The 25489-nt window shown below is 43.5% G+C and overlaps 1 protein-coding gene across 3 annotated transcripts in view; it reads left to right on the forward strand.

Annotated features, from left to right (window-relative positions):
* ARHGEF7 (Rho guanine nucleotide exchange factor 7) overlaps window positions 1-25489 on the forward strand; it is a 129500-nt gene that overhangs the window by 62441 nt on the left and 41570 nt on the right. For all 3 annotated transcript variants that reach the window (XM_061626647.1, XM_061626645.1, XM_061626646.1), the window contains exons 15-17: window positions 4111-4250; window positions 12176-12400; window positions 14200-14293. In XM_061626647.1, coding sequence (XP_061482631.1) covers window positions 4111-4250; window positions 12176-12400; window positions 14200-14293 — 459 coding nt within the window. The remainder of the gene's footprint in view (window positions 1-4110; window positions 4251-12175; window positions 12401-14199; window positions 14294-25489) is intronic.

Below are 25489 nucleotides of genomic sequence, written 5' to 3' on the forward strand. Positions count from 1 at the left end.
CTATGTATCAAACAATGTGAGAAAAACAAGCATCTGTTCAAAAGTATGCTAAAATAACCAGCAAGACAGTTTAAAATTATCTCTCCAGCGTAACATCATGCTGTTTATCATGTATTTATTTTTAATATGGTTTATGCTGATTTTCATTTTTTCAATAAGAAGGCAGGTTTCACTAATGCAAAATTACCAGTAAACCATTAAATTAACAATACATTCAGCAGCCAGAATTGTAAACATTAAGCCAATGACCTCTTTAAGCATTCAGCTTCTACATGTGAGGGCAAAACCGAGTGGATCCAGGATGTAGTTAATGCATTTTTGCAGGACAGAGTGGTCCCAGCTGCCCTGACAGAGGCAGTGATCTGACAGCTCCTGAAAAAGCCCACCCTGGACCCATTGGTTTGTGACAGCTTCCGCCTGGTCGTAAATGCCCCCTTTTTAGGGAAGGTGATTGGGAGGGTTATGGCACAGCAATTGGTAAGTACTCTTGGATGAACAGATTACCTTGATCCATTCCAATCTGGGTTCAGGTCTGGTTATGGGATTGAATGGGCCTTGGTTGCCCTCATGGTTGACCTTTGATGGGAGAAGGACAGAGGGAATGCAACCATGTTATTCTTTCTTGATCTTTCAGTGGCTTTTGATACCATTGACCATGGTATCCTTCTGAGCCGACTTGGTGAGATAGGTATTGGAGGAACTGTTTTACAGTGTTTCCAATCCTATCTCTAGGGTCGGTTTCAGAGAATAGCATTGGGTGATTGTCTTTCAGCTCCCTGGCAGTTGTGCTGTGGGGTGCTGCAGGGTACCATCTTGTCCCTAATGCTGTTTAACATTAACATCTAACATCTATATGAAGCCTTTGGGAGCGGTCATCAGGAGATTTGGGGCGAGGTATCAGCAGTACGCTGATGATACCCAGCTCTGTTTCCCTGTAACATCTGAAATGGCAGAGGCCATGTAAGCCCTAACTAGTTCCTAGACTTGATAGTGGGCTGGATGAGGGCCAATAAACTGACTCTGAATCCTAGCAAAAAGGAGGTGCTGTGGGTTGGGGATTCCTGAGTTCAAGTAATTTGTCACTTGCCTGCTTTGCATGGGGCCGTACTCCCTCCGAAAGAGCAGGTTCAAAGTCTTGGGGTGTTCCTGGATCCATTTTTGTTGCTAGAGGCCCAGGTGACTTCAGTGGCTTAGGAGTGCCCTTTACCAGCTTCGGCTGGTAAGATAGCTGCAGCTGTTTCTGGACCGGGGTAGCCTGACCATTGTTGTCCATGCACTGGTATGGTAACCTCCAGGCTGGATTACTGTGATGTATTCTATGTGGGGCTGCCCTTGTGGTTGGTCCAGAAGCTGCAGCTGGTGTAAAATGCCGTGGTGCAACTGCTCACTGGGGCAGGATTTATTTATTTACTAGATTTGTATCCCATCCTTCCTCCCAGTAGGAGCCTAGGGCAGCAAACAAAAGCACTAAGAACACTTTAACACATCACAAAAACAGACTTTAAAATACATTAAAACAAAACAACCATTTAAAACATTAAAACAAACATCTTTAAAAACATTAAAAACATCTATTTTTTAAAAAAAGAAAGATTTAAAAAACATTAAAAGCAATTCTAACACAGATGCAGACTGGGATAAGGTCTCTACTTGAAAGGCTTGTTGAAAGAGAAAGGTCTTCAGTACGCGCCGAAAAGATAACAGAGATGGTACCTGTCTAATATTTAAGTGGGGAGAATTCCAAAGGGTAGGTGCCACTACACAAAAGTCCATTTCCTATGTTGTGCAGAATGGACCTCCTAATAAGATGGTATCTGCAGGAAGCCCTCACCTGCAGAGTGCAGTGATTGACTGGGTATATAAGGGATAAGATGGTCTTTCAGGTATCCTGGTTCCAAGCTGTATAGGGCTTTGTACACCAAAACTAGAACCTTGAACTTAGTCCAGTAGCTAATAGGTAGCCAGTGCAATTCTTTCAGCAGTGGGGTGACATGTTGGCGATACCCTGCCCTAGTGAGCAGTCTCGCTGCTGCATTTTGCACCAGCTGCAGTTTCCAGACCTATCTCAAGGATAGCCCCACATAGAGCGCATTACAGTAATCCAGACTGGAGGTTACCAGTGCATGCACAACAGTGGTCAGGCTATCGCCAACACGTTACCCCACTGCTGAAAGAATTGCACTAGCTGCCCGTTAGCTACTGGGCCAAGTTCTAGGTACTGTCTTTGGTGTACTAAGCCCTAGACAGCTTGGGACCAGGATACCTGAAAGATTGTCTTGCCCCTTGTATGACCAGTCGATCACTGCTCTCTGCAGGTGAGGGCCTCCTGCAGATACCATCTTATCAGGAGGTCTGTTCCGCACAACATAGGAAGTGGACCTTTGGTGTAGTGGCACCTACCCTGTGGAATTCCCTACCCTTAAATATTAGACAGGCGCCATCTGTGTTATCTTTTTAGCACTTACTGAAGTCTTTCCTCTTTCAACAAGTATTTTATTACCCCAGTCTGTGTCTGTGTTGCAATTGCTTTTTAAGATATTTTTAAAGATTTTCTTGAAATATGCTTTTAACATATTTTATTTTTAAAATGTTTTTAGAATGTTTTATTTTTGAGATATTTTAAGATGTTTTAGTGTTTTGTTCTTTGTTTGTCTCCCGGGGCTCCTTCTGGGAGGAAGGGAAGGATAGAAGTTAAATAAATAAATAAATAAATAATAAAACTGGGTAGAGGACTGGGTGTGCACACATCAGCTCTGCTCCAGTATCTCCTGATGTTCCTGCTCCATCCTGATCTTCACTTGTTTAGTGCAGTAGCCACACCTGTGTCTCTTTCCCTCTGCCCTTTTGCCCTTACATGTCCAGGCTGAACACCAAAAGAGGACTTTAGTGGAACATACACATCTTCACTATTTTTATAGGAAAAAACCTCTTAAGGACTGATGGGCTGTTCCATAAACAAAGCACCATAGCCAAAGAAAAAAGGGGGGGCTCCCCTAAAGGGTCTCAGTCTGGTCAAGGGAGCATTTGGAGCATGGCCTCCTTGGTTTATCTCAGGGAGATCAGTTGGAACAGATGTCCACTAATACACAGGGCCCAAGACATGTAGGGAACTTGTAGTCCAGCAAGATCTGGAGGGCCACAACTCCCATTATCCCTGACCACCAGCCATATTGCTTGGGACTGATGAGTGTTGGAGTCCAATTACATCTGGAGGGCCACAGGCTCACCACCCCGATTTAGGGTTTTAAAGGTCAAAATCAGCACCTTGGTGTGCCCAGAAATTAATTGGTAGCCAAAACTCCATCAGTATGGGTATAATGAGATTTACAGCCGCTAAAAGCTGAGCAAGCCATATTCTTTCAGCAGAGTAGCCTGTCTTGTAGCACTCTGACCAAGAGTGCTAGTTCTTTAAGATCTAGTGGTGGGTTCTCTGTGAGATGGCCTTCATCGTCCAGTAGTATTAGTGGTTTATAGGGAGAAAAACCCTAAAAGTTGTACGCATTTGGTCCATAAATCTTAACTTACAAACTTTCCATATATATGCTTTATAAGGAAATATTATTCACCTTTAAAAAGGTATGAAAAAATGGAAATGGACTGCCTTCAAGTCGATCCTGACTTATGGTGACCCTATGAATAGGGTTTTCATGGTAAGGGCTATTCAGAGGTGGTTTACCATTGTCTTCTTCTGAGGCTGAGAGGCAGTGACTGGCCCAAGGTCACCCAGTGAGCTTCATGGCTGTGTGGGGATTCGAACCCTGGTCTGCCAGGTTGTAGTCCAACACTTTAACCACTACGCCACACTGGCTCTCGTTAAAAAGTTAAAAGGGTATAGGAGGACTAAAATAGCATCAAAGTTCCAAAATTATGCGCCCAGTGGAATGCTTCTTTAATCAGAAGCACTCTTTTAAAAATAAATATCCTGGATTGTGGAAATAGGATGTGGAGAAGACACCTGATAGGGAAGACGTGCTGATTCTTAAGAAGCATAATAAGCTGTTGGATACATTTTTGCCATGTCACCTATTTCTAACATGAGAATTAACACAACAGCTTAAAAAAAATCCCAGGAATAAATCTCTTTTGCTCTTTCCTTCTTTTGGATTCCAGGAAATATGATTGAGCGAATATTGGTTTCTTGTAACAACCAACAAGACTTGCATGAATGGGTAGACCATCTGCAGAAGCAAACCAAAGTAACAACTGTTGGGACTCCTGCTATTAAACCTCATTCTGTGCCATCTCACACGGTAAGAGGCCACCTGCCTATTACTGGGTTTAAAATAAGAAAAATAAGTCATTTGTTTTTCCATAGGAGGTATGCCATCAAGCGGGTAATGTCTCCAGCTATCGTCCGAAGGCAAGAATGTTTCTGAAGTCAAGACTAGGGGCGTCAGGCCCCTCCCACTCTCCAGTTCATTCTTGCCTTCGTACCGAACAAGATTGATTTTACTATATAGCGTAGCGTCTAGCTAAGTCTTTTGTGTTTGTCTGTGTGTTTGTCTGACAGGGTGTGGAGGTGTTGTTACTTGTATGTCTCCCGAGTGCTTTCCTCCCCTCTGTCTTGTTTATAACACTATTTAATCAATTCCTGTTGAATTTCCTTGGGGGGGGGTTTCCCCTTGCCCGGGCCGTTTATTTTCCCTGTGGTTAGCCTGACGGCTCTTAAGAGACCGAGGCTGCAGTTCTCCTTGTTTTTTGCCCGTTTGACTCAATTTCTCTCCGGGCTCTGCCGCATCCCTTGGGAGCCTGCGGCTGCGACTCTCCTTTAGCGGCTTTCCTCCGTTGGGCTGCCTCGAGTCACGCTCCGTGGCGCCTTGAGAGAGACCGCGGCTGCGGTTCTCTCTACTCTGACGGGAGCTTGCGGCTGCAGCTCCCCGCATTACCCCGCCGCCTGTTTTGAGCCTTCACGACCCACGCATTTAGCCGCTTGAGTCTATACCTCCCTCGGATCTGCCCGCTCCTCGGGAGCTTCCGGCTGCGGCTCTCCTATAGCGGCTTTTATACGTTGGGCTGTCTCGAGCCTCGGTCCGTGGCCTTAAATACCTCGCCGCGGAGATCTCTGCAGTAGGCGGCTATTTCCCTACTGCTACTTTAGCCTCCCCCTTTAGATTTTCGGAACGCGATTGCGTTTTGCGCCCCCACGGCGGCAGCACGCATTGAGACTGTGCTGAGCAGCCCCTCCCCCAGTTCGCTGGTACAAGTCCGCCATTGCCCCTTCTCCATTTCCGCCATTTTTGCTCATATTTTCCCGCTCTTTTCGCGGGCGCCATTTTGATTGCCCATTTTTTCCCGCTCTTTCTGCTACTCCATTAAGTATTGCAAAGGGGGGTCTCTCTCAACGAGCTGTGGATAGCAGAGTCCAGGCTTTCTGTCAGCCCCCACTGTGTGATCCGCCCCTTGTGTGTGTGTGTGTGTCGCAGATAGGATCTGATAGCTCTACATAGGTTCCTTCATTCACCCTACCTCTGCTGCTGGCCCTGACAACTATTTGATTACTGTTGATATCTGAACCAGTACAAAGACTATTATTGCTGCCAGGACTGTGCAATACTGCACTGACTGAACACCAGGCTAACTGATACCTAGCGTGTAGGAGTTGATATCATACCGCCCATTTGGACTGTACATTCTGCCCCATCCGTGGCCGTGTACCAAAGCTCATATTGTTCCACACCTGCTGATACTGTGCCAAGCTTTCTGGACTGTGCATTCTGAGTGTACATTCTGTCCCATCGTGGCAGTGTACATAGCCATCTGCCAGTGCATTCTGCCCCAGTCGTGTGCCGTGTACTGCGCCTGTTCTAAGACTGTTCATAGTGTACATTCTGCCCCATCGTGGCAGTGTACTTAGCCATCTGCCAGTGCATTCTGCCCCAGTCGCGTGCTGTGTACTGTGCCTGTTCGGGTCTGTGCATTCTACCCCACCCGTGGTCGTGCACTGCTACCCTTTGAAATATATGATGGCAGAACAGCCAGAGACAACCCAGGCAACGAAGCTGAAACAACAGCCAGAGACAAACCAGATGACCAAGCCTAAACCTACCAAGGCGGTCAAACATAAGCACTCTAAAGCAGTTGCCAAAACCAAACATCTTTCCAGCCACAGCGCAACCAAGCGGCCCCGCTATGTCTCTGTTCCGGTTCCAGAGGAGTCAAACCAAGCACAGTTAACTACCCTATTTCATTCTCCTGCTGCTTCCTTGGACGAGGATGACTTTCCTGGATTTCCTGTACAGCCAATGGTCAACCAATCCGGGGCTTACCCTTCTGCACTACCTGTGGGGCCGTCCGCACTTCCGCCTATCCAAGAGCAACCATCTACATCTCCGGGACTGCAGCTGTCCCACGAGTTCATTTCACAACTTCAGGGCATGCTGTCGTTTTTTGCTCAGAGGCAGTCACCATCACAAGTTCCCGCTATCCACCAACACAGGGGGAACAACTTGTACACAGTGAGACAAACCCATCAGGTTCTCCAGACCCGTTCGACATTGCCAGGGGCAGGTTTGTTGATGACGCCTCTTGTGAGGAGGAGTCCGCATTCGCGCTGCAAGACCAAGGAGACGAGTGGAGTGACCATTCGGAACATGAGCAGGACACATCCTATCGCCTCTTCGATGCTTCAGATTACCAGCCTCTGGCACGCAGAGTGTTGAACACCCTTGGGCTTCAAACCACCTCAACTGCAGCTTCCACTCCCGCTTTAAAGGGAGCCAGGGTCTTGAAATTCCCCACAGCAGTAGAAAACTTTCTCCCTGTGCCAGACCCCATCGCTAAACTGGCCAAGGATGAATGGTCCCACCCTTTACAGGCACGTCGATTTAATAACATTGCGGACAGACTTTATCCTTTGGCCCCGGACTTTTCTACCAGACTGACCGTCCCTGGCATCGACGAGCCTATTTCCAGTTTAGTTTCCAGATCCCTCTTGCCAAGGGAAGGGGACTCTCACCTAAAGGATGCCACTAAGCGGAGACTGGACTTTGCTTTACGCAAGACCCATGAGGCCATCGCCTTTTCTATGCGTGCATCTACGTCAGCCTCTATTTTCGCCAGGGCAGCTATGATGTGGTTAGACGACCTCATCGAGGACCCCAATCCAGATCCTGCCTCTCTGCGCAGATCGCTACTAAAATTATGTAAAACAGCTGCTTTCGTGGCCGACGCCACCTTGGACGCGAATCAGCTAGGAGCACGCGCTATGGCGGCTCAGGTTATTGCCCGACAGACCCTCTGGCTTCGTCACTGGCAGGCTGACTCTACTGCCAGAGTTAATCTTTCACGAGCACCTTATGCCAGATCATTACTTTTTGGGGAGGAGGCATTAAAGGCGGTACTTGTCAACCCTAAGGACACTCAAAAGCCTGTCTTGGCCACCGTCAGAAATGTCGAGTGCAGACCCTTTAGATGTTTCGCCTCGTACCGCACGTCTCAGCCCTTTCGAGGAGCGCGGCCTGGGGGATGAGGCCACGACTTCCCAACATATGATTTCCGCTCCCCCAGAGGAGGCTGGAATAGACGTTTCCCGAGTAGAGGTCAGTACCAAGGCCGCAGAGGCTCCTCAATGTCCTCATACAGGGGAGGGTCTCGCCAGCTCAGACAATACTAATGCAATACCAGTTGGGGGCAGACTGCTTCTATTTGGCGAACATTGGCTACCCCTGACTCAGGTCCCCTGGATCAGAGACCTTTTTTGTTATGGATATGCAATTGAATTTTGGGCAGTACCCCCAAACAAGTTTCAGCCCTCCCCTTGTCTCAGGGCACCAGCCAGGCACTGCATCATGCAGACTGCGATACATCACCTTTTGGACATAGAGGCGATAGAGCCAGTCCCCACTGCAGAGAGGTCGGAAGGGGTGTACTCCCTCCTATTTGCTGTGCCCAAACGCGATCTCTCATGGAGGGCGGTATTGGACCTCAAGTTCATTAACCGTTTTGTAAAGTATCGCAGGTTCAAAATGGAATCCCTCCACTCCATTACAGACAGCCTGCAAGAAGGAGACTTCCTGGCCTCTATCGACCTAAAGGAAGCATATCTCCATGTCCCTATTTGCATAGCCCATAGAAAATTCCTTCGTTTTGCCTTTGGCTCCCAGCACTTCCAATATCGAGCGATGCCGTTCGGACTCTCGTCTGCCCCGAGAGTATTTACCAAGGTGCTACTTATACTAGTGGCTTACCTCAGGCTTCAAGGGGTCCATATCTACCCATATCTGGACGATCTTCTAATATGGGCGAGGTCTAGGGAGCTGGCTCATCGTCATCTAACGCTCACGCTCCATGTCTTGCAGGCCCATGGTTGGCTAGTCAACTTCGACAAAAGCCATCTACAACCAACCCAACGCCTACAGCATCTAGGGGCAGTGTTAGACACCCTGCAAGCAACTGTGTTCCTGTCCCCAGATCGCATAACTGCTATCACAGACATCGCAAGGTCTCTGATGCACAAAACATCTGCAGACGTCATGCTTCTAGCCAGGGCTCTCGGAATGTTGGTGTCCACCATCCATATTGTGCCATGGGCTCGAGCCCATACTCGCCAGCTACAGTGGGCCCTGCTGCCGTTCCAACACGACATTGCCAGCTCAAACCATCGAGCAATCCCCTTGAGTCCCACACTGCGCTTGTCATTCCGCTGGTGGACAAGGGTACCACATCTCACCCAAGGCACTCCATTCAGAGAACCCCACAGGACTGTCATTACCACCGATGCCAGTCTCCTCGGCTGGGGAGCCCACTCCAACTCCCAGTTCGTTCAGGGAGTTTGGAACACAGCAGAGCAAACTCAAAACATCAACTGGCTGGAACTAAAGGCTGTCCACTTAGCTCTGCTTCATTTTCAGTCTCTCTTCCACTTGGACCATGTCCTCATTCAAATGGACAACATGTGTGCCAAATCTCATTTAAACAGACAGGGAGGCACCAGGTCCCGGCCTCTGCAGAACCTAGCTTCCCTTATATTCGACTGGGCAGAACTACATCTGCAATCCCTAAAAGCAGAACATCTCAGAGGAATTTGGAATGTGACAGCAGACTGGTTCAGCAGACAACAGGTCTTTCCGGGAGAATGGAAACTTCATCCGACCGTGTTCCATCTTCTCCAGGGTTGGTTCGGCATCTTCTCAGTCGATCTATTTGCCTCCAGTCGCAATTGCCAGCTACCCAGGTACTTCGCTCGATACCTGGATACGACAGCGGAAGCGGTGGATGCCCTGTCACTGCCGTGGCCGGAGGGACTATTATACGCCTTTTCGCCAATACCCCTATTAGCCAAAACCTTGAGGAAGGCACGACGCGAGAGGGCACAGCTGGTTCTGATAGCACCATTTTGGCCCCGTCGACCGTGGTTCTCGGATCTCCTTGCAATGTCGGTGACGGATCCCTGGCCACTCCCAGTCAGACCAGATCTCTTGTCACAAGGTCCAGTATGGCATCAGGATCCCAAGTGGCTCAACCTAACAGCGTGGCTTTTGAACGGGGACATTTGAGATCTGCTGGCCTGTCAGACGCTGTTATTGACATTATTTTGGACTCAAGAAGACCATCTACCACTCGTATATATCAACATACTTGGGTGGCGTTCTCCAGGTGGTGTCAGACTCAACACCTTGATCCTTCACAGGCTACAATACAAGAAGTGCTGCAATATCTTCATAGGTGCCTCCTGATGGGACTCAAACCAAACACGTTGCGTTGACATGCGTCCACACTGTCGTCCATCCTCTCAGTGTCCTCCACTGGTGCCCCTATTGCCTCACATCTGTTCATCAAACGCTTCCTTAGAGGCACTGCTCTACGCTCACCGGCTGTAGTCCACCGCTTCCCTTCATGGAGTCTGTCAAAGGTCCTGCAGGCTTTACAACGCCCTCTGTTCGAACCTCTTAGGACTGTGCCTTTACGTCTGTTATCATTCAAGGTCTTGTTCCTGATCGCGATCACCTCTGCTAGACGTGTTTCAGAATTGGGCGCCTTGTCTTCTGCTCGCCATCTCTGTGTCTCTCACAAGGACTCTGTTGTGCTGAAAACTGATCCTTCCGTCCCAAGGTCAATTCAGTTTTCCATTGCAACCAGGACATTGTTCTGCCTTCATTTTGCCCGAATCCTACTCATCCTCTTGAGAAGGCTTGGCATTCGTTGGACGTTTGGAGGGCTCTCAAGACCTACCTGTCCAGGACTCAGGATATCAGAAGGACCGAGTCTTTGTTTGTATCCTTTCATCCAAGGTCTATGGGGCAAAAAGTAGCTAATTTCACTTTATCCCGCTGGTTACGCGCATGCATTGCTTTAGCTTATGAGTCCTTTAAGCTTCCAATTCCACCTAGCATTACCGCTCATTCAGCTAGGTCAGCGGCCACTACGGCTGCTTTTGCTACTAATGCTCCTGTTGCTGATATTTGCAGAGCTGCTGTTTGGTCTACCCCACACTCGTTTATAAGGCATTATAAAATAGATCGTTATGCCTCTGCTGATGCCTCTTTTGGCAGACGAGTGTTGCAACAGGTTCTTAATGATGATTAGGATGTGGGTGGTCCCTCCCTGTTATGGGCTGCTTTGGTACATCCCGCTTGATGGCATACCTCCTATGGAAAATGGACCATTGGTCTCACCTGAAGGGTGATTTTCATAGGAGGTATGCCATCATGACCCTCCCAGTTGGAGGATGCCTAGCTATTTTTAGAAATGTTATATATATACCTATTATGCTATTTGATTACGTTTATTAGTGAAGTCAAGACTTTTATAACTGTTATATTGATACGTTAGAGTCATACTGTTCTGCAGGTTGCTATTTTGTTATGTAGGTAGGCCCGTTGGCCTTTTTTCCTGCATCTTTAGATATCTGTCTTTGGACTCGCTGCGAATGAACTGGAGAGTGGGAGGGGCCTGACGCCCCTAGTCTTGACTTCAGAAACATTCTTGCCTTCGGACGATAGGTGGAGTCATTACCCGCTTGATGGACCAATGGTCCATTCTGTGTTGCTGGAGAAAAACTGTTAATGCTATAAATGAACCCATCTTATCTGATGGAGAGCCAGTGTGGTGTAGTGGTTAAAGTATTGGACTACGACCTGGGAGACCAGGGTTCGAATCCCCACATAGCCATGAAGCTCACTGGGTGACCTTGGGCCACTCACTGCCTCTCAGCCTCATGAAAACCCTATTCATAGGGTCACCATAAGTCGGAATCGACTTGAAGGTAGTACATTTACATTTTATTTTATCTGATGCATTCTGATAATTGTAGGGAGTGCTTAGAACTATGTTGTAGTGTGTTAAAATCAAGAAGTATTATCTCAACTGTCACAGTGGTATGAGCTCTTGCAACAATGGAACAGACTGCCTCGAGAGGAGGTAGACTCTCCTTTGTTAGAGAATAACTGGATGTCCACTATCTGTGATGCTACAGTAGTGGATGACCTTGGATGTTCTGTAAAGGTTATATTTAGAGTGGTGCCAAATATGATCTGGTCCCACACCACTCTAATCATGCCTGTGAACAAGAACCATGGGGGGTATTTCCTATGCTAGCACTGCCCCTCTGTAGGAGCTGGTGACACTGGTATGGAATGTGGTTGCTAGGGAGCCAGCCTCAAAAATCTGTAGTCCTGTTTCCTGTTACTGATATTACTAAGTTAATACAAGATCAGTTTAATAGTTTGACAGTGGCCCAGTTTGAATGTCACATTGAACCATAGTTTTAAACAAAATTATGGCTTAATGGGAATGAATAGTGTGCTGGGTGCATGCTGCTGAGAAGTTCCTGGAGCATTCCTTCCCCACTCTTCCTACTGTGCTGTGAATGAAACAAGCCGCTTGAACCCAGGCTTGTGGTTGTTTTTCTTCAAACAAACCAAGAACAAGCCTTGGTTACTGCTTGTTATTTGAGCCCATGTTTGGGTGGCATGATAAGCCAGACTCTGCCTTGTTTTGTCTGCAGCAAGCAGGAGCATTCACATTAAACAATAGTTAGTTTTAAACTGTGGCTTAATGCAATATACAAACTAGACCATAGTGGTAATAGATGTGTAAGTTCCACAAAGCTGTTTTAAAGGGTTACTGCATAGGCCTAGAACAGATTTAATTATAATGGCTTGTTGGTGTAAAGTTATGCATGGAAAACCCTTTTGATCCTTTTCTTTGCTTGTATGATCTTTGTTCATTTTGGCAGCTTCCTTCTCATCCTGTAACACCATCCAGCAAGCATGCAGATAGCAAGCAAATGCCACTGACTCCAGTATACCACACTCTTCCACACCCTTCACATCATGGGACACCTCATACTACTATAAACTGGGGACCTTTGGAGCCACCTAAAACTCCTAAGCCATGGAGTTTAAGCTGCTTACGGCCAGCACCTCCATTACGGCCGTCAGCAGCACTTTGTTACAAAGAGGTGAGAATGAGTAACTCAGTTAGATGTCTGAATTATTTCCAGATCATAACTCTATACAGAAAATGAACTGTGTGCCTTAAAAAGCATTCCAACTTAGCTTTTGGTAGCATCGAGTCAGTCATATTTAACCAAAGGAGTGCTTTTTGTGGGTGGGGTGGGAATATCTGATTTTTAGTTTTGAACTTGCCATGTACCTTTTCACTTCAGCCACATTTTTTTACTGGAACAGTTGGAGAAAATATTTCCACAGTAGATAAAGTTATGTTCTTGAAATGATGATGAATCAGATACTAGGAAAAAATCTGATCAGTTTAGAAAATCCTCCATCATCCTGTGCTTTCACTGTCTCTAGGCCATGTGCTTATTTTTCCCCAGTCAAGATATAAAATTTCAAAAATAGAAATCAAGACAGTAGGATACTTTTTTGCTCTGTTTCTGAATTTCATCAGAAGCTTGCATAGGCCTTTGGTCTTCTATGTTTTCACCAGTAAGTTTTAGCCAACAAATGTTTCTTGCAGTCCAATGATTTAAACAGATTTAATTAATAGCATCTTCTAAAACAAACACATACTCTCACTTTTTTAGAGTAGCTAGTGTACTTGTGAATTCAAAACCTTTCTGTTACTCCCTTTTCCTTCTCCTGCAGCTTGGAGGAAGATCACCACTGAGATTTACTTTCAGTTTCAAAGAATCTTGGCTTAGCATTATATGCAAACAAGCCATTGTTAGTTGCTAAACAAGTTAAAACAAGCCAAAGCCAACTTCATATGAAACTGAAGGTAATCATAGCAGAAGTCCTCATGTCACATAGGAGGGGAAGGGAGAGTTCATGAGGCTGACATTTCATTCAGGCTCACCATCAAGCCAGTCTAATGCCTCATAATCACAAACCATGGTTTAGCTGTTGGTGACCAAATATTGGGCTCATGCACTTCCCTCTTCTCTCGTGTGTTCAGATTCCTTCTCTCCATTTCTGATTTTATCAAACCATAGTTTGCTATTACATCTCAACCAGCTACGGTGTGATCAAACTAGGAAGTGAATGTACATGAGGAAAAAGGGGAGGGAAAGGCAAACACGTGATCCTGTTCAGCACAGACTGTTTCTTCACCACTTTGTTGTCTGCATTTTAAAGGAAGTCTAGTCTACGGATAGACTTAGTATGTCTTTAAATTCCTGTAAATGAGCATGCTTGCTCAGTAAAGCCAAAGTGCTTTGTGTCTGTTGGTCTCCTCTTATAAATACCTCAATTAAATGTAGAGGTTTGGATCCAATGAAATAATCCTGTGCAGCAGGATATCCTCTCCCATGTGCCCCAAAATCAGTTTTTAAAATTTCTCCGAGCCCTCCAGAGTAGATTTAGTGGTGGGTGCATGGGGAGAAGAGAAAATAGGCGGAGGCCCTTCCATTAACAGAATGATTTTGTTGAATGCAATTCTAAATGTATTATTTGTCAGCTCTCAGAAGCTAAGGAATGTGCTAAGTTATACCCTCAAAGCTGCTGCCACTGAAGAAGACCATGGGGCAGGAGCACAAAAAGATTCCATCAGATTATTATGATTCTTATGTTACAATTTTTCACCAGCATAAAAGCTGAATATAAACATTAATCAGTAAGGAAAAACATTTTTATTGTTATGGATTTTTAGGAAAACAACCAAAAATAGTGCCGAAAAGGGGGGAAACAGTTCATGTGAACTGGACTTTATAATAACTATTTGCTATTTTCGTTTTGATACCTTGACACAAATAGGTTTTCATTGCGTGTATGTGCGTGTATTTTTTAAAACCCAATCCAGGATCTCAGCAAAAGTCCTAAAACCATGAAAAAACTTCTGCCTAAGCGAAAACCTGAACGGAAACCATCAGAAGAAGAATTTGCACTGAGAAAAAGTAAGTATGTTCTGGTATGTGAGGGAGTGAAGGTTTTTCATTCCTTCTGCTTGGTCCAAAAGATTACCAGTCTCAGCAGTCTAAAAAGGAGGATCTGATGTCTTTGATTAATCCAGATTGGAATAGAACTTGTTCCCCATGCTGGCAGTACATAATGTGTGGCCCGCTGACTTCAACAAAACATATTCAGAGTAATGGGGCCATCCACCATTAGAGAGACTGAACTATATTTCCCATGTCTCAAGTAACTCTCTTTCAAGCAGAATCTCTGAAAAATGTGGCTTGATTTACTTGAGACTAATGAGTGCTCCCTAACATCTCATTTGCTGTTTTTTCCTCCAAAAATTAATTACTCTTTGTTTCTTCTGTAAATATATGTTCTGTGAATTAAAACATGGGTGGACAGACTTCAGGCTCTCGCAGGATCTACTTTTTTACTAGAATGTCAAGGTCCACCAACCGGAGGCAAAATAGAGGAGGCAATGGACAAAAGTGTTTTTACAATTCAGGAACAGGTTGCCTCTGAACACAGCCCAAGAATTCATTTTCGGTGCCAGAAATGCGGTCCTAGTCTTGTCACACTAAAATCCACTCTTAGTTTTCCTCCAAGCTTTCTTCATCTTGCAAACTAATGTAGAAAGAAAAATGCCATTATTGAAATAATTGGAAGTCAGAATCCTTGCTTATCCTTGCAAATCTTTCAGATCTATCTGTAGATCCTGATCAGCTGTCTTCCAACCCCTGGAATAAAATCCATACAACTGAGCTTACTAAATAAGTTTCGTAGTTACGTGGGTTGATTTTATTCACTTTCATAAGTGGAGATCTAATGGGATGTATCAATCTAAGTCATATTCAGAGTTTGGCCCATTGAAATAATGGGCAGTATTCAACTAATCTGTCTCATCAGCACACAGATTACTGCTAGTGCAAAGGGACTTTCCCTCCTCTGTTCCTCCTGTGTGCACCTGCACTATCTGCAGATCTGCTTTGGAGGGTTGGGGGAACCCCAATAACAAATTTTGGGAGAAAAGGGGTATAATTAGCCAGCCTGGCTAATGGCTTAAAATGTGCTGAAATCATTTGCATAAGCTTATAATGGTTTAGATTGTAGTTTAGTATGGCATAGAGCATAGAGGAAAATGTTCTCTTTTGAAAATGGGTTTCTCCAGCCCCCCCTTCTGGACAAAGCATTGTTTTCTTATAAAGCAGAGTTCAGTACAAGATAAAATGTCTGGGCAGACAGCCACTGTGTTATGTTAACTATCAACATGAAGTAAGAGGAAGCTCATTATATGGCATGGCTGATACTTGCAGACAGGGCAAAGCAGACTTTCCAGTGAGTTGAGAATAGAAGTTCCACTGGGAGCATCTGACTAATGACTTGATAGGAGAGCCTGATAAAGTTGCATAGAGAGTAGGTAGAAAGAGACAGCAAGGAGGCAGCTAGTGCTGCTTAACAGGCAGTAGCTGATAAAGCCATGGGAACATGCCTTCCCTTAGATAAACAAGTGTATAAAAAATTAGGTTTTACAGCACTCTGGACCCCTCAGCTCGGCTGGAGAGGGTGTGTGTGAAAGAAAGCAGAAGATGTCATCCATGACATCTGATGGGTGATGTATCATGACATGTATTTCTGTGTACTTTGTAACTTTGGCTCTGTGATACGACTTGGAGTTTAACTCAGTCTTTCATCCATTGTAACTTGTTTTAACTAACATGTGCCTTCAAAGTCTTATACTTTGGTGTTAAAGGGATATCCAGCAACTACTTTCATGCTGATACATACTTTTGTGTTTCTGTAATGATGGCTAAGGCTACCTAGAATGCATTTTACTAGTTGTAGTGTGCAAGATATGAATAAATAGCATGTATTATAAAGACTGTTCTGCTGTCTGAAATCTGACTCCCAAACAGAAAATTTCTGGTACCTCTCAAGACTCCTTGAATGGGGTTTCCTCTGTTCTCTGTCTGCACTAGACAACTGCTTTTGATAACCTGTGAGCTTAAGTGAACATTCGACATACAAGGACTCTATATAGACACGGAGGAAGGGAGAAAGCAAGGACTCGCGACCCTGTGCATTCACTGGCAAGGGGGCTGGTCTTACCAGTATCAGCGGGGAGTTCTGTTGTGCAAGCAGAAATCCTTGCACTGATGGAACTACTTATTTAATGCTATGTTGAATACAACCCAGTGGAATTAAGTTAGTCATGGCTTACTTAAGTCAATTGATTTCAGTGGATCTGCTCCAAGTATGATTCATTTGTATACGCCTAATGTTAGAAATGCCAAGACAGCAGAGATCACTCCACAGTTAGTTATGGTGTTGCTAATAGGCCTGCTGTATCATAGATGATGCACACCTTTACTCTAGGATGCACAGCTTAACGTGATGAGAGGGTTTGAGAGTGTTGAAGAAGCTGAGAGCAATGCCATCAGGAGTTTAGACCAAGAGGCTAGACTACTAGCAAGGGCACCCATGGCAGAATGGTCAAAGCTGAGACACCAGATTAAGATGCATCCAAACTCAGAGGAAGGCAATGGTAAACCACCTCTGAATACCTCTTACCATGAAAACCCTATGAACAGAGTATCCAAAATGCAACATGAGATAGTGCTGGAAGATGAGACCCCCCACGTCAGAAGGCACTCAGTGAGCTACTGGGGAAGAACAGAGGACAAGTACGAGTGGCGCTGTGACTAATGACACAGCTGGGTCAAAGTGAAAAGGAAGCCCAGAGGCTGATGCGCACAGATGCGAGAGTCCAGAGTTGTACGGCGCACACAATAGGAACATGGAATGTGAGAAGCATGAACCAGGGATAGTTAGAAATTGTCAAGGAAGAAATGGGAACGTATCAACATTACAATACTTGGTGGGAGTGAATTAAAATGGACGGGAATTGGACATCTTCAGTCAGGCAACTACAAAATACTTTATGCAGGAAACGAGAAATTCAGAAGAAACGGGGTTGCTTTAATAGTGAGAAGTGATGTAGCAAAAGCAATTAGGAGCTACAACACAAGGTCTGAGCAAGTGATATCAATGAGATTAAACAGGAAACCTATTAACATAACCATCATCCAAGTCTATGTTCCAACGGCAAATGCAGAAGAAGACGAATTGGAGAGATTTTACATAGAAGTACAGGAAGAAATGGATCACACACCAAAGCAAGATGTGCTGATAATCATGGTGGACTGGGATGCAAAAGTAGGGAACAGAGAAGAACTAGGAATTGTGGGGAAATGGGGCTTAGGAGAGAGAAATGAAGCAGGAGAAAGACTTACCGAATTCTATGAAGCCAATAATTTGTTTCTTGCAAACACATTTTTTGAGCAATTGAAAAGACGACTGTACACGTGGACATCACCAAATGGTCAATATAGGAATCAAATTGATTATATAATTGGTAGCAGAAGATGAAGTTCTATACTTTCTGTGAAAACAAGACCAGGAACAGACTGTGGTAGAGATCATGAACTAGTAATATTGAAAATCAAGAGTAAAGCTAAAGAAGAAAAACAAAGCAATCATAATGCCAAAATACAATTTAAATAACATCCTAGAAGAATATAAAGATCAAATAAGGAACAGATGTGAGGCTTTAAACTTAGTTGACAGAGAACCAGAAGAGCTATTAAGTCAGAGGCATTATCAGGGACGAATGCAAAAAGACAATACCTCTAGTTAAAAAGAGAGAAACCCCAATGGATGACTGAAGAAACTCTTAAAATGGTTAAAGAGAGAAGGAAAGCAAAAGGAGACAGAAACATGGTTAGAACCCTAAATGCAACAATGCAGTCACTAGTACGTAGGGACAAAGAGAACTATTACAATGGTTATTGTATAGAAATAGAAGAGGACAGCAAACAGGGTAGAACAAGAGCCCATTCCAAAAGACTAGAGAAATCAAAGGGAAATTTAAACCAAGGGTAGGGGTATTGAATAATCAACAGGGGAGCACACTGCCTGACCGAGATGAAATAAATGGAAGATGGAAGCAATACTGAAGAACTCTATAAAAGAGATGCAATGATGACAGATTTATTTACAGAGGAACCATATGATGAAGAACCAGAATTTTTAGAATGTGAGATAAAAGCTGGTCTTAATATACTTAGAAGAAACAAATCACCAGGAACAGATGGCATACCAATAGAGTTGCTAGAAGCAACTGAAATGGAATCTGTCCAAATTTTGACAAAAATTTGTCAACAAATATGGAAAACTAAACAATGGCCCAGAGATTGGAAGTGTTCAATATACATCCCAACTCCAAAGAAAGGGGATCCCAGGAAATGCAGTAATTATTGAACTATTGCCTTAATATCCCATGCAAGTAAAGTAATGCTCAAGATTCTACAACAAAGGCTCTTACCATATATGGAGCGAGAAATGCCAGATGTCCAAGCTGAGTTTCGAAATGGAAAAGGTACCAGAGATCATATCGCACACATACGTCAGATAATGGAACGGACCAAGGAATTTCAGAAGAAAATCACCCTGTGCTTTATAGATTACAGCAAAGCCTTTGATTGTGTAGATCAGCGTTTCCCAACTAGCTGCTGGCTGGGGTGGGAGGCATAAAAGCCCAGCTGCCCTTGGGAGGCGGGTCTGCCTTCGCTGGGGTCGCCACTGAAGGGGCAACACCCTTAGGGAGTCCCGAGGGCGAGGGCACTACCCCCTTCCATTACCTTCCTTTTTTGTTTGTTGTAATTGTCTGTTAAACCAATCTAGAGGAGATTGGTGGTGGGGAGGGCGTGTGGTGCATCTGTAGTTCCTGCACAGGGTGAGAGCCTGTGCAGTGAACTGAATGGTAGGAGAAAGTCGCCAGATACCTTCAGAGTGAGAGTCTGTCACTGGCAGAAGGCTGGCCCTCCCTGGGTGTGAGGAGGGGGAGTAGATGGGACCTGTGTGAAAAAGTTTGAATGGGTATGACTGTTCCCAATTCTCGCAGAGGCCTTGTGGGATAAGTGGCTCCGGCAGGCTTTGTTGGTGGGCTTGTGTTGGGTCCATATCAGATGTTTAGGAGGAGTCTTAGTATGGAGGAACATGGGTGATGCCACCCCAATTTCAGTGATCATGGGTAGAGGGAAATATAGCCATGGGGATGTGGTGAATTACCGTAGAAGATGAAGGCAAGGCTATCTGAGCCTTGTTCCTTGCTGCCGCTCCTCTCATGGATGGGTTCCGCGTTGCTCATCTGCTGTGCCCACTTGCCTGTGTGTGTTGTTGTTTAATGCCAGATCGGTACACAATAAGACCACTCTCATCCATGATTTGATCATGGATGAAGGTGCCAATTTGGTGTGCATTCTGAGACCTGGGTGGGTGAGCTGGGAGGAGTTGATCTGACTCAGCTTTGCCCACCTGGATACTCAGTGCAACACCAGCACAGGCTGCAGGGACAGGGGAGAGGAGTTGCTGTGGTCTACAGAACTTCCATCTCTGTCACCAGTAAACCATTCTGTCTTGGAGCTGGCTGTGAGGGCCTGCACCTCGTGTCGGGCTGAGGAGACAGTAAACTAGGGTTGCTTCTGGTGTACCGTCCACCCTGCTGCCCAGCAGCTTCTCTGTGATGTTGGAGGAGCCCAGAACGATAGTCCTGGGTGACTTCAGTGTCCATGCTGAGGCTGCCTCTAGTGTTCCGGCTTGGGACTTCATGGCCTCCATAACCACCATGGGGTTGTCTCAAGTTATCACTGGCCCAGTGCATAGGGCAGGACACACCCTCGACTTGGTTTTTGCTCCAGATGGAAGAAGGGGTAGACTGGAGATAGGGGGGATAAGTGTCATGGTCGTATCACTTCCTGGTGAAGTTCAGACTTATGGCTCCAATATTTCCCTGCAGGGGTGGTGGATAGATTAAGATGGTCCGCCCTCGGAGCCTAATGGAATCCACTGGATTCCTGAATGCCCTGGGGGAGTTCCTAGGAGATAGAGCAGGTGACCCTGTTGAAGCCCTTACTCACACTGTGGAACAGCGAGGCGCATCTGGCTCTCGACATGGTTGCCCCCGAGCGTTCTCTCTGGCATTGTGGAGCCTGGTCTGCACCTTGGTACACCAGTGAGCTAAGGGCAATGAAACAGGCTGGACGACGGCTAGAGCGCAAGTGGCAAAAGATGTGCTGTGAGGCTGATTGGGCACAAGTAAAACATCATAACCGTGCCTACTGTGTGGCGGTGAGGGCAGCGAAGAAGGCCCACTTCTCTGCCTCCATCGCATCCTCAAGTAGCCGTTTGGTGGAGCTTTTCCATATTGTCAGGAGTCTGTTGACATCAACTCCAGGAAATAGAGTTTTAGACCCTTTGGAGGCCGACTGTGAATTGTTTGCTAGGCACTTTGAGGGTAAAGTTGCTCGTCTCCGTAGCAGTCTTGATGCCCCCTCTACATCTACTGTAGTCCCCAATGAGGTGTCCAGTGCAAAGTCTGCTGCAACTTCTTGGGAACGGTTTCAGTTGATGTGGCCTGATAACGTGGACAAGGTGCTTGCGATGATGCGGCCAGCAATGTGTCCTCTCTTTTTTTTTTGGTAATATTTTTTTTATTATTCAAATTTTCATAAAACAAACACAAACAAAATCAAACAACAAAAACAATACAACAAAAATAAAAAGAACTTGACTTCCGATTTGTTACAGATCAGCTATAAGTATATAATATATGTCAAACCTGTCCCCTAAAACATACGAAATTCACTTTTTCCCATAGTCTATCTTAATTAATCGTCAAATCCCATTATCATCATTTCATTTTTTTCTTTCAACAAAAAGTCCAAAAGAGGCTTCCATTCCTTAAGAAATGTATCTGTCGTTTTTTCTCTGAGAAGGCATGTCAATTTGTCCATCTCAACTAAATCCATTAATTTCAATAGCCATTCTTACATTGTTGGTATTAATTCCATTTTCCACTTTTGTGCATATAATAATCTTGCTGCCGTAATCATATATAATATTATTCTTCCATATTTCTTTTCCTTTTGTTTATCCATAAAACCCAATAAAAAAAATTCTGGCTTTGACTGAATATCTTTAAGATTTTTTGCATCATCCTACCTGTCATGGCCCCGTCAGAGGACTCCTCAGATGAGGACGACTCGGGAGTAACAGCAGCAGACCCAGGAGTAGCAGGAGACACGGAGGAGCCTCCTGAGAATCCAGCTCCTTCTGCCCCTCAGCTGCAGAGCATCCCAGGGACAGCAGAGGCCCTGCAGCCAGACACAGACAGTGAACAGGATGCTCCCCCCTCACCTGCAGAACGTATACAGCAGAAGGTCAGGCAGGAGAGAGGCAGGCCTGTCTCCTTAAGGCCCAAACGCTGAGGGCTCACACCTGCTGTCCATCCTGCTCTTTATAAGGCACACCTTGGCTGCAGCTTGTTGCTGACTGCAACGTCAGGCGTGGCTTTGTGTAGACCTAGTTTCCCTGCAGCATCTCTTTGACTGACCTCCTTGGCAATTGATCCCGGACCTCCACTGACCTCGCTTCTGGACTTCTGACTCGGCAAGTACGCTTCGGATAGGCCTGGCAGATTTACAACCCGACTGCTGGCTAAGGACTTTCCTTCCCTGCCAAAGACCCAGGAATTTCCAGCCCCCCCGACACTGCTGATGCAGTGTAGAGCTGACACTACCTATCTGTGCCCAAAATAATTTTGCCTGTTTACACGACCACCACATATGATAAAAAGATCCTTCTTGTTGTTTACATTTCCAACATACATTAGAAACATTACTATACATTTTTGACAACTGTTCTGGAGTCATGTACCAACGATACATCATTTTATAAAAAATTTTGTTAAGATTATAGCATAATGTAAATTTCAAACCTTTTTTCCACATATTTTCCCATTGATCCATTTGTATATTATAACCAAAATTTTTTGCCCACTTGACCATACATTCTTTTACTTGTTCTTCTTCCATGTCCATTTTCAATAAAAATTTATACATTTTTGCAATTATACATTCATCATTTGTACACAAACCTATTTCAAAATCAGATTTATTTATTTCAAACCCATACATTTTCTTATCCAATTTGTATCTTTCTAATAATTGTAAATAGGCAAACCATTGAAAACTATATCCTTCCTTTATCAGTTGTTCTCTCTCTTTCATTATATATTCTCCATGCACATTTTCTAATAGTTCTTGGTAAGTTAACCATTTCTCTTTTCCAGCCATTTCTCTTCTATAAAATGCTTCTTGACTTGAAACACATAGTGGTATTTTCAAAAAAACCCTTGTTTTGTATTTATTCCATATTTTCAACAAAGGACGTCTTATAAAATGATTATTAAAATCCACATTAACTTTTACTTTATCATACCATAGATATCCATGCCATCCCCACTTCAGGTTGTGGCCCTCCAAATCCAATAATCTTTTGTTCCTCAATACAATCCATTCCTTTATCCAGACTAAGCAACAAGCAGCCAAATAAAGTCTCAAATTTGGTAATCCCAGTCCTCCTCTTTCTTTGGCGTCTTGTAATAATTTAAATTTAACTCTTGGTTTTTTCCCCTGCCAAACAAATTTAGAAATATCTTTTTGCCATTGTTTAAAAGGTAAATCAGAGGATATGACAGGTATTGTTTGAAATAGAAACATCATTCTCGGCAATACATTCATTTTTATTACAGATATTCTACCCATTAATGACAACTGTAATTTAACCCATTTTAACAAATCTTTCTTAATCTCTGTCCATAATTTTTCATAATTATTATGAAACAACTTTGAATTTTTATTTGTCATAATAATACCTAAATATTTCACCTTTTCTTCTATTTTAAAATCTGTCTTCTCCATTAACTCTTTTTGATCCCTTAAAGATAAATTCTTCACCAACATCTTTGTTTTTTGGTTATTGATCTTAAATCCTGCTAATGGTCCAAATTCTTTTAATTTATCCATCAATACTTTAATTCCTTCCAAGGGATTTTCTAATACAATTATCAAGTCGTCAGCGAATGCTCTCAGTTTATATTCCTCTTTTTTTATCTTTATTCCCGACATCCTTTTGTCTAGCCTTATGTCTCTAAGCAGCATTTCTAGAACCAAAATAAATAAAAGAGGGGACAGTGGACATCCCTGTCTTGTACCCTTTTGTATTTCACATGAGTCCGTTAAATCCCCATTGACAATTATCTGTGCCTTCTGTGATGTATAAATCGATCTGATCCATTTTATAAAATTATCTCCAAAATCCATTTGCTCTAGAACCTTAAACATAAATTTCCAATTCAAATTATCAAATGCTTTCTCAGCATCCAAGAAAATCAAAGCTGCTTGTATGTCATTTCGTTGTTCTAGATATTCCAACACATTCAAAACATTCCTGACGTTATCACGTAATTGTCTTTTAGGTAAAAACCCCGCTTGATCTTCCTGAATAAATTGTTGCAATATTATTTTCATTCTTTCTGCCAAAATCATTGTAAAAATTTTGTAATCATTATTCAATAAAGATATTATCCATGAAACTTCGTTGAGCTGTAGATGGCTGGATTTGATCAGGAATCCCCTGAGATAAGAAGGCTTATCTAGCAGCGGAAGACGGAGTCCGGACTTCCAACAAGCTGTGCTGAAAATAAGTGAGACTTTTTTTTTCTTTCAAAAAATGTTTTTAACGAGCGAGCCTCCTTCTGTCTAAATCTTATCATTTGACTTAAATTACTACCGTAAAAGAGACTTGTTTACGAATCGGCAATTCAGAAATCTGGGTGAGTCACACTTTTTTTCTTTCATATAAAGTTAAGGAAGAAGGGAGCACTTAAAAGAACTTGTTTTATTTTTTATGACAAAAAGCTGGCTTAAATTTGGAATTACAAAGATTAAAACGGATAAGAGGCAACTTATTAGATAAGATGATTTGATTATTTGAAGGAAATATATCTGAGACTATTTTTTTATTCCTTTTTTCTTGGATTATTTTTTTTTGAACGAATCTGCTGTTCGTGTATGTTACTAGCTGTTGGATGCTGAGAACTGGATTTGTTTTACATTCCTGAACGTGCTGGAGATAAGAACCGTGCTGGTTAGATCATATTAACAGGCCTGGAATATTAACTCTTTTATTGTTGGAGGAAAAAAAGAAACAGTTTGCCTCTAAGTTTGGGAACATTGACTAATAATAGAAAAGGGTTTTTTTTTTTCAAGAATGACAACCAGGAAAGCAGCTAAAGTTTTAGAGCGAAGAGGTTCAATTGATACACAAGAAGGGATAGACATGTTCCAGAAAATCATGGAGGGGATTAATGATTTTAAACAAGAGATGAAACAAGAGATGAAACAGGACAGACAAGTTTTTAAAGATGAATTTCGTAATATGAAAAAGAATTGGAAAGATTTGAAAGACCATATCAAAACAGAAGTGGATCAGATTAAAGATACAATTGGGCAACTAACACAGGATGTAAAAAATGTTAAAGACAAGGTGCAAACCTTGGAGAATAGAACAGATATTTTAAATGTGGAATTGGAAAAAAATTTGGACTATATTGCCGTTATGGAACTCAGAGATAAAGAACATTGCTTGAGATTCTGTGCAATTCCTGAGGAAACAGGTGAAGATATTAGAGAGAAAATTGTTAATGCCTTGGTAAAATCCTTGGATTGGGATGAAGACCGGATAGAATTTGAAATAGATAAAGTTTATAGAATTAATTCCAGATATGCAACAATGAAAAAAAATCCCAAGAGATGTGCTTGTTTATTTTCTAAAAAAGAGGACCAGAGATATGGTTTTGCAACATCATTTTAACAATGTCTTCAAAATTGACGGTAAAGAAATACTGATGATGAAGGAAATTCCTATTAGACTTCTACGTAAGAGTAAAGAATATGCTTTCTTCACAGAAAAACTCAAACAATGTAAAATTCAATTTAGATGGGATGTTCCAGAGGGAGTGATCTTTACATTTAGACAACAGAAGTATCGACTGAATACTGTTCAAAAAGCAAGGGATTTCTTGAGAAAAGCCTCAAAAGACATGGAAGAAGACAAATTCAAAGACATGGATATAATTCCTGGGAAACAAAGTCAACAGAAACAGGTAGAGGAAGAAAAGGATGATGATGAATTAAAGGGAGCAACAGGTACAGACTTTTCTAAAATACATGCCTAAAAATGGATTACAAATTTCTAACTTGGAATATAAATGGAGCTAATACGTCGCAGAA

Source organism: Rhineura floridana, chromosome 5 (genome assembly GCF_030035675.1).
Source record: "Rhineura floridana isolate rRhiFlo1 chromosome 5, rRhiFlo1.hap2, whole genome shotgun sequence".
Taxonomy (NCBI): domain Eukaryota; kingdom Metazoa; phylum Chordata; class Lepidosauria; order Squamata; family Rhineuridae; genus Rhineura; species Rhineura floridana.